The sequence below is a fragment of the Egretta garzetta genome, unplaced genomic scaffold (genome assembly GCF_000687185.1).
Source record: "Egretta garzetta isolate BGI_Z169 unplaced genomic scaffold, ASM68718v1 scaffold200, whole genome shotgun sequence".
Taxonomy (NCBI): domain Eukaryota; kingdom Metazoa; phylum Chordata; class Aves; order Pelecaniformes; family Ardeidae; genus Egretta; species Egretta garzetta.
Genome location: NW_009258379.1, coordinates 1,112,619 through 1,127,564, shown reverse-complemented (window position 1 = coordinate 1,127,564; position 14,946 = coordinate 1,112,619). Strand labels below are relative to the sequence as shown.

At 43.5% G+C, this 14,946-nt stretch overlaps 1 protein-coding gene across 1 annotated transcript in view; it reads left to right on the top strand.

Annotated features, from left to right (window-relative positions):
* The first annotated feature begins 304 nt into the window (after positions 1-304).
* Positions 305-14,946, top strand: part of SPTBN1 (spectrin beta, non-erythrocytic 1) — a 93,491-nt gene continuing 78,849 nt past the window's right edge. Inside the window, exon 1 of the mRNA XM_009640653.2 lies at positions 305-482. Coding sequence (XP_009638948.1) covers positions 335-482 — 148 coding nt within the window. The 5' untranslated portion in view covers positions 305-334. The remainder of the gene's footprint in view (positions 483-14,946) is intronic.

The window sequence follows — 14,946 nt, the reverse complement described above, 5'->3', positions numbered from 1 at the left end:
GTTCCGCTTTGCGCAGAGTTGAGCATGACAGTTCTGGATAGGGGTATGCAGCAAAGCTCCTGGCTTGAAATCTTGCTTTTGTGAAGTATTTCATTTTTTTAATAAGGCTTCAAGCAATCAGTTGCATTTTTACGGACTGGTTGGTTTCTAACCTGTTCTTGAGCTTGTGCCCAGGCTTCGAGTAAAAGTCATTGACTTTTGAAGCCAGGAGTCTCAGGTTCTTTGAGTCTACAGCTTTCTTCCACTATATGTATATTGTCTAAATTACTATGTGTTTTTCTTTTACAGAGGTTTTTAAGAAGATTCTGATGGTGAGAATAGCTTAAGACTCAGGATGACGACAACAGTAGCGACAGATTATGACAATATTGAAATCCAACAGCAGTACAGCGATGTCAACAACCGCTGGGATGTCGATGACTGGGACAATGAAAATAGTTCTGCTCGACTGTTTGAACGATCCCGCATCAAGGCCCTAGCTGGTAAGCACTGGTCACATGAGCACAACTCTGATGTCGTATCTATGTGATAGTATGGGGATACTGTCTGTCTTCAGTGCCTGCACCTTGTCAGTAAATTACAGGGCTGAAATTTTCCTGAGGTCAAGTGCCAAACAATTTTTGAGATTGTTTCGTCCGTTGACATCACTGGGACATGATGGTCTCATGTTGCTCTGTAAGATGTGCTCATGGCTGACATTTTGCAAATACTTGGCTGTTCAGATTTACCATGAAGTCTTCTTTGGTGTAAGCACAGAAGAGCAGAGGTTTCATCCATGTATTTTTTTTTTTCCAGTTAGAAGGTTGTACTGACACTGTTTCTCTCTCACCTCATTGGTCTCATCAGATACCAACCATTTTGGCTGTGTATTCAGGTGGCTTTGACTGGGTTTCTGTGACTGGCAATGATGTTGGTTTCCAGATTTGGAAAAAATCAGAAGGATAACAGAATTCTGCTTCAAATTTCTTCTTTTGGAAGTGTCCAAAACATCTTACCTGTCTTGAAATGGAGGAATGTGGTAGACGGAGGTAGTTGTCATTCAGTAAATAATGCTGAAACTGTAATTTTTTCTGAAGAAGGAGAGCTGCTGAAATACGTGCTGTCTTCTGCTGAATTACACTGTCGTCAGCAGAGAAATGAAATTTGATTTGGTCTTTTTTTGTTGTTGTTTAAAACATTTGACTACTGCGTATTAAAGGCTGTACATTAACCAAATTTGTTTATGGAGCAAGGAGATTATGTCATGTCCTCTCAGCTCTGAGGCATTGCCCTGCAAAGCAATTTTTATGCATTCTGTAAATAATTTCCTGACTCTTATGGTAGCATGCCCACATTCCTGACCTCTGAACAAAACGCCTTAGCAGCATGGGACATACTGTAAGCATGGAAAACTGCTCCAAATACGCTGAGCCTTTCTGCTAGTGAAATTTTAGTTACAAGCAGAGTTTTAAACCCAACACTTTATAACACATTGAAGCAGCTTTATTAAATTAACCGTACTGAGACAAAGGTATCATCTGTTTCATTTGTGTTTCTGATGAGACTGACTCCGGAGCCCAGCGTGGCCTTTCTCCTCTTGATGCCGGCCGCGGGAATGCATTAGATGCAGAACACCTTTACGTGTCAGGCACAGGGCAGGATCAGGTTTGGAGCTCAGCAACAGGGAACTAAAATAGTTCACACAGGTGGGCAGAGGGCAGATCGTATAACCCTTACTGAGAATAATAATGGTATCGACTTAACAAAACTGCTGACAGAAAGGATGTGTGTAAAATTTGCTATCTCTAGAAGACGTTTAATTACAGCAGTTCTCATCACAGCAAGCATTTGAAATTACAGGTAAAATGCCTGACCTGGAGCAGGGCTGTGCTAGGTGGGGTCAGCCCCACTGATGCTGCGGTGGTAGGTGAGAAGAATCTTCGCTTGAGGTTTTTTTATAGTTCCATCTTGTTTGAGGAAGAAACTGTATTTTACTGCTGCCACATGAGTGGTTGTAGGTTATATTCTGTTCCTTGGGAGGGAAGTGGTTTTAGTACGAAACTCATGAGCAGCACTTGGGTCCCGCGTCTCGCCTTCCCTGCCGTTGGTTGTTCCACTTACTTTACGGCAAGTGGAGCTCCCCACCTGAGTAATGAATAATAAACATGAAACTCTTACTTCAAGGAGAAGTAATGTAAGGAAAGTACCTGAATTATTTAGATAGCCTAAAACAAATACCAATGTCAAGGCAAATAATTTTGCTGAAGATTCTATTCAGGGGCGTATTTAAACATTTTCCCAGAGAAGGATGTATTTATTTTTTTTCTTAATAAGCGTTACTCGTGGCTATTTTAATTTGACACATTTCATACGAGTAATTCCCTACTGTTAGTGTTGAGAATGCTGTGTGCTGCCAAAACTCAGCTTAGCATGCTGCACTGCTGCAGCACGGCTTGAAAGCCTCATCGTGATGCAGGGAGAGGAACGAAGAGGGGTTTGTATTGCAAATCAAAGGTTATAGTTAAAGGCTGAACCATGGTACTCTTGGCACCGTTCAACGTGTATTTTTGGATATGCTGTCTGGTGGGTACTCTTCCCTTGCATCTCCCCAGAAAGGCACTTAACTGCGGCAGCCTGGAGCTGGGATAGCAATAATCTCTGTCATTGTGCTCGTTAAATCGAGACAGGCTCTTTCTGGAAAGGTGTACTCTACTTCAGCTCTTTGTCACGGGATGGGACACGATAATCCCTGTGTGAAAGCCTGTGACTGGTAGTGCACACAGGGCCACGCTGGGTGATACCAGGAGGCTCTTCTGGGCTCTAAACCCCATACATTTGTCTGGGGCACCAGCACTTTCTCCTGGGTGAATTTCACTGCTCTCTGAAGCAGAAGTGGTTGTGCACCGCCTGCAGGGCCCAGATTTACTGAATAACGCTCCAGTCCGACTTAGATGGGGACTGGCTCTTTGCGGGCACAAGCACCTTCCCACATCTCCAGGACTGGCCATCTTCTGACCACAGCATTTCCAGAGGTCCTAGGTTAGTTCTATCTAAAGGCTGCCTGTGGAAGCCCTTTCACTATGTCTGCCTTTCACTGAAGTGACAAGATAAATCAAAAGACTATCAACTTCTTGCAGTTTATGAGATGCACTCCTTGTCCTAGCACAAAGGGTTTCAAAATGGACAGGCCAGGCACTGCTTCTTTATTCCCCATCTATAAGATGCAAGCTGTTGCGTTCAGAAGTAGAACAGCCGTAGGCATTTTACACTGTCTGACTAATGGTTGTATACTCAGTGTGAATCCTTCTGTCAGTGCAAGCATCTTCTGTCCACATTCTTCAACAAGTTGTGAAGTGCCTCTTCTGTGAAGCTTCCATCTTCTATTGATTCTAGTTTACTGTGATTCAAATGAAGCTTATTTCCTTTAAGGTAAAGAAGGGTAGAGAGTGTAGTAGGCGAGAAGTGAGTTCTGTAGCCAGAGTCTGATGCTCTGTTATAGAAAGAATCGTAATGGCCCCATGTTCCAGCATATGTAAAGAGCAAGGCAGATGGTGGTCAGAATAATCTGTGATCAGAACAGACAATGTATTGGAGAAAAGCTCGATTGAAGCAGGTATGGCATAATAATAGCAGAAGAGCACTGTAGTTAGCACAGCAGCTGATATTATTAAAGTGGTCTGTATACCGTGACAACCAGAATGCGAAGGATTGTTTCAGTTTAGAACAAATAAATCATCTGGGAACTCGGCTTTCAATCAGAATCCAGATTTGAAGGGATACGCAACCGGATTGGTTGCCGTTCATGTTACACTAACTCACTCTGCAACTGATCCGAGAAGAAGGTAACTGATCTCTGCTTCACCAAGTAAGATATCCCACTGTAGGAAATCATCTTTCACCTGTCCTTGTTCTCTGTGGTTCTTTGGAAGGTCTTGCTGGAAGACCAGGTAATTCTACCTGCTCTGTAGAAGGCAAACAGATATCATGGTGGTGCAAAATTCTTCATTCACAAATCCTCAGGTGTTGGATTTCGTCTATCAAGGACCATTAGCTAACAAGATTTGCTGTGCAGCGCCTTGGTGCATAGAGCTCTTACGAAAGCTTTAAGAAACAGTTCAGTTGTTCAGCAGAATTTTTCACGCTCAGTCTGGGACTGTGACATTCAGATGTACCACCCTTGCTGTCTTGGATGCTGTTTTCAGGTATTATGAGAATTGTCACCTCCAACACTTTCCATTCCTTCAGTTAGCTAATTCAATATTAAAAAATGCTTGGCTAAAGTTACTCGCTTTTCTGCTCATTTGTATTTTGCCTTTTTGTCCTCTGTGTTCACCTGTGTGGCCAGAAGGTCTGCGACTCAGCTGTCTGGCATATGGAATTAAAGAGTTTCAAAGTTCATGCAGTAACAGCGGCCTGTCTTCTCAGTGCAGGGCAGGCGAAGCGCTGCGTTCCTTTTTCAGCTCCACCGAAGTGACTGTCCACAGATCAGGACACTTGCTAGCGTTGCACGTCACTGCTCAGGGACCTTCGTGCAGCTTTCCTTAGCCCAAATTGAAACCAGCCTTGTAATTCACACCAGTAACTTAAATTCTCCCAGAAGCAAAAGGGGAAAATCATTGAAATTGTTATTGAAGTTATACTATTGAAAAGTTTTTCTTTTAAATACAGCGGAATACCTCTCTCAAGGATAAAAAAGATAGAGAAAACTTGCAATGGGGAAGTGCTGGGTACCATGCACCTGCTTGTCCTGCTGTCTAACATCCCTCTCATAGCAAAGTTTCTACTGTTTCACTCTGAGTATATGCTAAAGATAGAAAAAATCTGCGCGCTCGGTTTCAGGTCTCAAGTCAATAAAAAAGGACAAAATACAATGGCTTACAGCTGAAGGGACTAAAGCTTTCGTTTATTCTTGGCTTTGAAGGAGCATGTGAGAATAATCTCTTGCAGTACATTTCATGAATATCCAGTGCCAGAGCTATCTGGGACATGAAAATCAGTGCAGTAATTTTAATAAGAGCAAGTGGTTAAGGAGAGGGAACTCAGCAGTATATTGATGCTTGTAAATCAAGTTTGAAGGGCGTGTGAAGGATTCACTTGACAGTAAACAGAAATAAAAACCTTACAGCAGTGACACTGCAGATGCATCTCCTCAGCCCTGGCGTGGCAGTGCTGGTTATTAGTCCATGTTTTTGTTTAGCAGCCAGAGGCCTAATGCAGACTTACTGAGGTGAGCGTGAAAGGGCTTATTTTGAAAAACCTTATTTTGCTCAGATAAAAGCTGATGGAATTATTTCAACAAAAGCTTTTCCAAATGTCGACCTCATCCACTGTTCTGAATTTTACTTCTGGAACAATTTCTCAGCTGCAGTACTTTACCAGAATCCGTGGGAGGCTGGTGTTAAAAACAGGAGTATCATTTTGCGTGTTCTGTGTCATGCAGCCATCAAGGGAGGGAGCATGGCAGCGGAGAAGCTGCTGTACTCACGCGTGTCACCTGCAGTGCTGGCTGTGACTACTGACAAACACTGTGCTCTTAGCATAAACCAAGAAAAAGCTGAGCCCATCTGTCACTGCTGATTTATGTGCTCGCTTTTAAAGGTGCTGGTGGAGAACTGTTTCTAAAGCAAATAGTGAAAACCAGACAATAAATAATACTTTGGTTTTTGCATTTTTATTTTTAAAGATCATCAGTAGACTGACCCAAAAAGAAGCATCGCTAATTGTCTACGGTACATAAAATACTTCCAAATAAATATGGACAACTTGTATTCAGTGACGTCCTGTAAAAATACAATTTGGTACAGAGGTCACTTGCATCTCATTGCTATAGTAACATGATTTTTGGTATCAGTTATGCATAGTTTGGGGGTTTTCTCTCTCTCTCTTTAGAATCAAACAAGTAGCGTGCAAACTACATGGAGGTGTAAGTCAGATTCTTTGTAGTCTGATTAGATACCAGATCCATAGTTTAATTCTTTGTAGTCTGATTAGATACCAGATCCATAGTCTAATGTAGCTTCCTGAGTACAGAGGCAAGCTTCTGAAAAAAAAGTACTGTTGAAGGTAACTTAGGAGCTTTCTGGAATCGTGCGTGCTTGTCTGCTTCATGGATAGTATTTACGATGGCTTAGTAACAGAGTGGTGCATGAAAGTGATTGCGTCCCGGTGAATAACTGTAATCCGGCGCACGTTGCTCAGGCAGGACAAGCTGAGCTGGAAAAAAAGGCTTCTTGCTTCTTTGGGAAGGGAGCAGTTACTGGCAACTCTGCTCTGGAAAGTCTGACAGGTCATTTTGCGTATCTGATGACATTTTTTCAAGACTAAGCAATATTGAGTTGGTCATGTACACGGGAGAGCCCAGCATCTTGCCAGCAAATGAGCCTGTGCTGATCGATGCTTAGGTCTTTGAACTCTTGTGCAGTAAGCTCCTGGATTGGAATACAGGTACCATATCTGCTTCTCAGGGTTTCTTGTGGAGAACTCCAGACATAGGCCAGTCATTCACAAAGGGCTGACTCTGTGCTTGGACAGCAATTCAGTAATTTAGCAAAGTAAGATACAAGAGAATTCTGTACTGTAGTTAAGTGATTAAATACAAAAAGCCATCTGTACCTAGAGGAAAAAGATGGAAAACTACTGTATGAATCCTGACTCTGTGTGCATATGCGTATCTGCTTTTAGGGTATTACCAATGAAATACCCATGAGGAGGTAATCCTGAAAGCAGATACATCTGCTTTATCATACCTGGGTATTGGACACATTGGCACCGCACTGACTTCCATAGCGTGCTTCCTTACTTGCACTGATTTTAGGTGAGACCTGTGCCTTAATGCCCAGACTGGCACAGCACAGCTCTCCCCTGTCTATTTTAGTTTTCATTGTCCATTCATCACCATGGCATCAGGAAAGAGTAGAAGCACCGGGGGCCGTGCTTTTGGCTGCCCGCGGTGCTGAGGTGAGCGAGGGGCACATTCTGCATCAGGTGAAGCAGGAACAGGCAAGCCTGGCAGGGAGAGGCAGGGTAGGATTTGTGAAGGGGAGCGAAACACCCTGGTTGCACCAGCTGCTCAAGGGAAGGAAAAATACTGTGAGATACCCTCCATGTAGGTAGTGAGAGCTGAGCCAGGCGCAGGGTAGAGCTGGGATAAAACCATGCTGAAGTTATGATTTAGGAGACCTACCAGCCAGATTGTCAGCTGGTGTAAATTGGCATTCTCCCTTGGCTTCTCTGAGACCATGCTGAGAATCTGGACCATGAGGCTTCTGTGAGAGAAACCACAGCTGGGCATCTGAGCCACAGTGGCCCATCGCGGGAAACCTGAAGGCTGAAAAGGCGATAATGCTCTTTGCTGTTGGAATCAATGTCTTGGGGGTGTTTAATACGGAGAAACCATGGGGTAACTAATTAATGACCCTTCATTGAAATTGTGAGATTGTTTTTACATATTTTGCTGAGTCATCTTAATGGAAAGGTTTTCCTGTTTATAGAAACTACGTGCCAATAATGGCAATTTTTTTTTAAAATTTATGACTTTTATCAGGGATGAGGTTAGCTGTGGATGCATTTCAAAACCTAGTCACGAGCCTATAATTAAAAAGAAGTCTTTCCACCAAAAATGCATGTGCAGAAGAGAATGTTCTCATCTCGTGTCTTTAGCATCTAGCTAGCAATGTTTCTGTATTTATTTTATTTATTCATCCAAATCTGCAATGTGCCTTGCATTTTTCCTTTTATTTGTTGCTTGGATACTGCATGAAAGCACTCCCTGAAGTATAAATAATGTCTAGCAGAGCATACTGCGAAGCGAAATTCAATATGGGATTAAAAAATGTTTACTAATTTCTGTTAACCTTGGAGCTCTTCTAATGGGGAAAGATTAGTGATGAAATCATTCTCTCAGATCAGAGCTTTGATTCTTATCTTGAGGTAATATCCTGGAAAGATACAAACCCAGATTGCCTTGAGATGAATTGCGCTGATGGGGAAGAGGCAAGAAGAACAGGACCAGGGATGAGGACCAGACAGGTAGAGAGGATGATGAAAATCCAAGTTCCACCTCTTTAGTTTCTAGCGTTCTTCCTAACCGTTTGGAACTCTTCTAGTGAGCGATAAACACACCACTGGTTTTTTGCCAGCTGCTTTGTATGTGTATGTCGTATGATGATTGCTTGAAGTTTTGCTTCCTTTAAATGTTATTAAGCCTTGAAGGTGGATGGGCGTCAGATGTGGACAGTATTTGTACATATACGTATGTAATCTATCCTTACATTTATTCTATACATTACATAAAAATGAAATGTGGTTTGCTCTGGAATAGTACCTTCATGAGTTTGAGACAGTTAATACTTGCTAATTGATCTTTAAGCTTTTTTGCAGAGATAGACAGTTCCCAGATGGGGAAAGTTTGTGGCTGAGATTTGATGAAAGAAGGTTTTAGAAAATAAACAGGGATGTCTCCTTTATGTTGGCTTTAAGAAAGAAGCTTTCAGCTCACATTCTACATCTAGCATGGGGTTGTTTTTTTTTTAAAAAACCCAAACCTTCCAACAATTTTTTTTTAACATTTTTCTTCTCTTTCATTTTGAATGAACTGCAGGATCAGCGCAAGCCTGTACTACCTCAGCTTTTCTGGAGCTTTGCTTAGGTATAAGAGGATCTAAAATTCTGTAGAGAGCCCAATTGACTTCAGGGGGGGGTTCTACTTCAGGGGCTCAAGCTCTTCCAGTTATGGAACTGGCAAAACAGGTACTTTTTTATTCCTCTCCCCCAAACTGACCATATGTGAACGTGGCTGGTCACAATTGGGATGTCTTTGTGAACTTCAATAGCTCATACACCTTCTGTTCTATCTTTGCAGAGCAAGGGAAATTACAGTAATAAATACACTGGCTTATGGAGATTTGTAAAGATCGGTGTGTTCTGCTTGTTGTTGTCACCCATTTCCATTTTGCTCAGGAGTAGCAGGAGATTGAATTTTCATGCCTGAGTGATTACGGTGTAGCACAGTGCATCTTCTGTGTTCGTGGTCAAACTGGGGGAAAAAAAAAAAAGGTGCAAAAGCAAGCAAAGAAAAAGGAGGGTGGGCATCTCTCTCTCCCCTACATATAAACACAATTCAGGTAGAGGAGGAATGGAGGGAGGGAGAGGCAAGGAAAATAATTCCAGCTTCTAAAAAAGCACATTAAAACCCATAAAAAAGAATTTTCTGGATGAAAAACAAGAAGTGTTTTCATGCCAGAATTTCACAGAAAGTGAGTACATTAAGTGCGTACCTGTGTGCTGTGCTTGACTTTAATTGGCTTTTTGAGGGTTATTTGTCTAAGTTAAGGAGCAAACCGAGCTTATTTCGTGGGACGCAAACAAAACCTGTGAGTGTAGTTGTTAGAGATTTTCAGGGGTGGCTTCCTTGCTTTGATGGTTCATGGGGTACAGGAGGCAGCACAGTTCAGAAGAACCCCTTTGGACTGGGACACAAACCGACACAAACCGTGATTTCTTCCCAACACGAGTGGCTTGTGTAGCTCTTCCCTGCGGGCTCTCCTGGCGAGCCTTCCACTGTCGCAGTTAGCAAGGACACGCTGTGACAAAAGTCATGTCAGCTTTCCCCTTAATCTGGGACTTGTGTAAACTGAAACACGAAACCAGGTGGAACTGACCCAGTTTCAAGTAATAAATTGATGTTCTGGCCTGATTTGTGGAAAAATTCCCAAAGGTTTTGTGCTGCTTTGGTCTCCGCGGTCACAACCTACAGGTTTGCCTTGAGCCCAGAGGTGATTTGTGCCTGGGGCTCGGCGCAGACCTGCTGGAAGGCCAGCCTGGACACGGCAAAAGGAAAACATGTGAACAGACCCTTCCGTGATAAACATCTTTGTTGTCTCTTGCTTTTTATCTGCCCCTTTCCTTTAGGTTTTGATTGTGTTGGCTCTCCCAAGCCCCCGTGAGTCACAGAATCTATCTGGAAGGGACTTGGAGGACCAAATGCCTTGGTGTTTGCCACTGACCTAAGACCCCCTTTAAACAAAAAAATTGAAATACTTTCTGAAATAGAAGTCTTCCTTAAGAGAAGATCTCGTTTTGTTTGTATTTATTTCACCTTCTTCCGAGACAGTTGCTGAGTATCGCAGGAAATGGCGGGTTTGTAAGAGGAACAATTCTGTTCCCACTAATACCTTCAAGAAGAGGTAATTAAGTTGGCATGCTAATTTCTGCTTGGTGTGTGGGCTGCTTCTGCCTGCGTTCCAGCATCTTAGATATAAACTAGAGGGAAGACAGCTAACTCTTTAGGGTTAATGTTATGCAAATTGTCAAATATGGTAAAAATAACTATTTCCTAATACATTCTAGAACAATCCACAGCAAACCCCATCTTTCCTTACTCTGTTGCATATAGAGGGAGAGATTCTGCTTTTACTGTGTAGACGGGGGGATCGGCAGAGAAGTCAAAGGCAGACGTGATTGCGCTATTTCAGTTCTTAACTGTGGCTGAGGGGATGTGTAAGAACTTTACCCTCTTTCAGGAGAAGAGTAAATGTTATGTGATTCTTGTGGCATTTTAGATTAATAAATCATCCTTTTTATCTTGTAATTTTTTTCTAGTTAGTCGCCGACTGGAGGATTGACAAGAGCAAATAAGAGTAAAGAGGAAAGACAAGGGTGATGATTAACCAGATTTGTAATTATTGTAAGCTCTGGTGTGCATTCTGCTTCCCATTAGAAAGATAATTGTCTTCCGTGGAGTTGTAAAATCACATCTTTCTTTCAGAACACAACAGTACAAAGCATGCATTTGCTTAATGGAGCCCAGGGAACATTTCGTGCGCTGCTGTCTTGGTTTTTCATGTATGCGTTGGGTGTATTTTGAGGGTGGGCCTGGTTTGAACATTGTGTCCACCACACATACAGTCTTGATTGTTGACCCAGTAAAGCCAGCCAATATTGGTTGACTTTAGTGGTGGAAGATAGCGTAGACTGCTGGATGGATGGGGTTGTCAGGGAATTTCTAGCTACTCCTATTCTAGCGAGGCTGTGAGTGACATTAACGCTGCATGCTTACCAGTTCTCTTCTGCAGAAGTTACCAACTGGATCCTTGGCCAGGAAGTTCTTACAGGGTCTTTTGTCTCGACTTTTTTGAGATTATGCTAAGATTTTTCTTCAGGGGTTTCTTTTGGCTGAGAGAAGTGATAGTTTTGTTCAATCTTCTAAGCATTGATGGTGAGGGGTTGGGATGGTAATTCTGCTAGATCTAGCATGAGTTCTTTCCTTTGTGGTAGGAGCCCATTCACTTCAGCAGCACTTTTCAGAACCGTGTAAAGACCGATCCCGGGACAGATCTTTTTCTGTCCTGGGGTAAGCACCTGCCTCCAGATGCTACTTATACATTCATAATATTACTGTGACCAACCTTTTGTTCTCCTTGAGGCTTTGCAAAGCTCTAATCATGTCAACTAAGTCACGCTTTGCATTACGGTTAAGTGGGTAATCATTTGCTTTTTTATTTAATAACTCTCTAACACGTACACAAATAATGCAAGCCATCATTACCAGTCAAGTACTGTGGGAGAAGTACAATTCAAAGCATGCAAGCAAAAATTATTTCACAGCCATGGGAGAAAACTGAGAACAAAATTTAGAGGGGGAAAAAACCCCAACAATATCTTCCCTCCCTGATCTACCAAACTTAAAGTATGATTTGGCCCTTATTTTTCTCTGACAATGTAATCAGTGATGAATGAATTTACACCATGGACAATTTCAAGCTGTGTTGGTTTGATGAGTTACACTTGGACCAGTGCTAAAAGTTATCTTATCTATGGCCTTTAAAGCATTAATTTACCTCCATAATGTATTATCTAATTAGTAATGACAAGGGCTTAGGCAATTAAGGAGGAACAGAGAATGAGTAGAAACTAGGTATAAAAAAGGGTGCGTGCGAGAACCTTGTGATTGATTCAATGCATTGCTACGTGGCAGCAGTAAACAGGCCTCAGATTCACTAATTTGGAGTCAACAGTAAACAAATGTATGGGGATCGATGTGACTCATAAAAATGGGAACTGGCAGGGTGCCTATTTTTAAGAAGTCTTGCTACATACGGCATAGAGTTTCACAAATACAGACAGATCCCCATTTTGCTTTGCTCTTTCTGCTGAATTACCACCAACGTGTGAAGTGGAGCCTTCAGGACCTGTGCCAGGGGCCCAGCAAGGCAGCAGCGATGCTTTGGCAGATGAGTCAGCAGCACCCGGCGATCGGGCTGGCCCCAGGAGCTGAGGTGGTCACTAACAAAGGCTGTCACATCTGTTGCTTGGGGACCTGTTGTTCAGCCCAAATGCCACTCTGGATGGCAGCTAGAATGAGGTCAGGACGTAGAGCGTGTGCTGCCATGTTCTCCACAGCGTGCTAGGGTCTTGTGCTTCTCTTTTTCAAACATTGAACAACATAAGCTCAGTTCAAACACAGATCCTTCCCTTTTCCTTTGGCTTTCCCCCTGCTCACCGTGTAGCCTGCACTCCTCCAGACCTGCTGCCATTCCGTCTCTTTTTAAGGTAGTGCTACTGGGCAGGCTGGAATTGGGGGGGACATGGACAAAAATCCTCAAACCCCAACTTTTGCTCAGTATTTCTCAGGAATTTTAAGCTTACCGGATTCAGTTGTCCCCCAGGGGACAATCTGAAGTGTAAATTCATGTATGTGGTGTTAATGTTTTATGACGGGGTGGGGAAAGCCGGTTTGTGTTTTCTATGGGTTAAAGCCAAATGATTATTTTTAGGTTTCAATGTTTTGCTTTTGTAATATTTTACTTCTTAATATTTTTAATAATGGCCACGTGCATTAGCGTGTTGCCTGCCAAAGGTGCTGGGAAAGCTTTCAGCTGGGGAAAAGTTCCTGGCTCCTGGTTTATGGCCTTCATGGTGTTAAAAATGCTCCAGCTCTCCTGTCAGTCGCTTGGACTTCAGTTTTACCTTCTGAGCTCACATAGCAACACCTGTTTGCTCAAGGTGGGACCGTAATGAGCTGATATGCCTGCAGGTAGGGCCTGGCTGCCTGCCTGCTCTCGAGGGGAAGGGCTTCGTTTAATTATACCATAGGGCAGGCAGCGCAGGCAAAAGCTGCTGTTGGTAGGAAGCTGCAGGAAAAAGGTTTGTGACAGAAATAAGCCTGTACTTGTGTGTAGGGTAAAACGTGCTCCTTGAGCTTTGGGGGAGCTTGCATTTGTATATTAATGGCTCAGTTCTGTAAATTTTGGAGCCTTTTGGTTTTTTGCGTTGCCCTTCTTCCCTTCCGTCCCAGCCTGGAAATCCCATGGCCGCAACCGCAGCACGTGGGTCCCTGGGTGCTGGAGGGACAGCTGGCTGTACGCAGATCACCAGGGGAAGGTTTAGCAGGAACGGGGGACGCGCCGTGCCTCGTCAGCGCGTTGTTGGCTGGAGAGCAGCATCCTGCCTGCCCCGGCGACAAGTGCAGGTGCTTCCTCGGATCCCCCTTGCGCCTTGCAAACACGTTTTTAGGGCACAAGCCTGTGGCACCTTCGTCCCTTGTGCAGCGGCGGCCTGGCTGCCCCTGCGGACGATCCCTTCCTTCCCTGGCCCTGTAAAGCCTGTCTGGGGCAGCTGAATAGTCTTTAGTGGCACAAGTGTAGGTAGTGCTGAAAAGATTGATGGCCAACTTTTGAAAATGTTTCAGGCTCTATTCGGGGTCTGCTCTAGTACCAAAAGTCTTGTGTAAATACAGCTATATAGGTATAAAGGGGTTCTCTGAACTATGCTAATAAAAGCCCTTCTGTATCAATATAATAAGCAACTATGGGCTAGGACTATGCTGCTGTTTTAAGTGAAACAGCACAGTTAAAAGCTATAAATATTTTAAGTGTGTTTATGACCTCGGGAGCAACGTGCCAGGCGTTTTCAACAGTCTGTGTGTTTTTGGAAACCCCAGCTTCAGTTGGGAAGTGTTGACTTCCATCGCTTCTCCCTAAATTAGCAGTGGTGGTGGTTGGGTTTCTTGCACGTTTGTCTGCGGTGTGTTGGTAACGGCCGGTTGAATTCCCACCTTCCGCCTCGCAGGAGCTAGGGCTGTGGCGGGTCAGTGGGAGTGGACTGAGCTTCTCCCACAGAACTTGTCCTCACATAAATCATTATATGACTAGAAACTTGTGAAACGACAGTATCAAAACAAAGGCAGCATTTTGAAATGTTTAATGAGGGGACGGAGTGGGAGGAGAAGAGAACATGGATTCCATTGGAAAGGAATTTGGAAATGCAAGAAAAGAAAAGAAAGAGAAAACATTTGTGTGAACATTATCAGCAGTTTTAAAAATGAACTGGCAAATGCTACAGACTGAGAATATGAATGTGGAAGGGACCTTTTAATTTCACTTATTTGTAAGTGAGGTCTAGGAGCTCGTGGCCCTGAGGGAAAACTGGCTCTGACTTACACCATCGGCAGGAACTGACTTCGTGTACCTAGCCCTGCTGCTGTTGTGCACCTTTGTATCACAGCCGGGTATTAAGGTGCCAATCAGAGGCAAGGCATCCTTATTTACGTTACAGCCCTCCCCCTCCAGAGCATGGCCCAGCCAGCCATTAATCTTGCAGTAATACCCAGCACACTGTTAAATGGGCACGGAGCCACATACATAGGATATCAAAATCCTTGATATCGACAAGTAACATGAAACGAAACTGTTTAAAGCACCTTTTCACAAAGCTCTCGTTTGTTCCCAGTGTGCTGGAGCATGCATCTTTCTGCCTCCCCTCCTCGCCGGTTGCTAAATACAGACCGAGCACTTCTGTCTGTGTGTTGCTTTTCCAAGAGAACAGTCTTGCCGATAAATAAAGAAAAGTGCCCTCCTTTTCATGCGATAGTAATCTGAGACTTTTCCGTTACATGAGGCTCTTAACAAAAGATTGTAATTCCACCAGCTTTGCTCAGGAAGATACCACCGTCTGCCGCGGCCCCGGCGG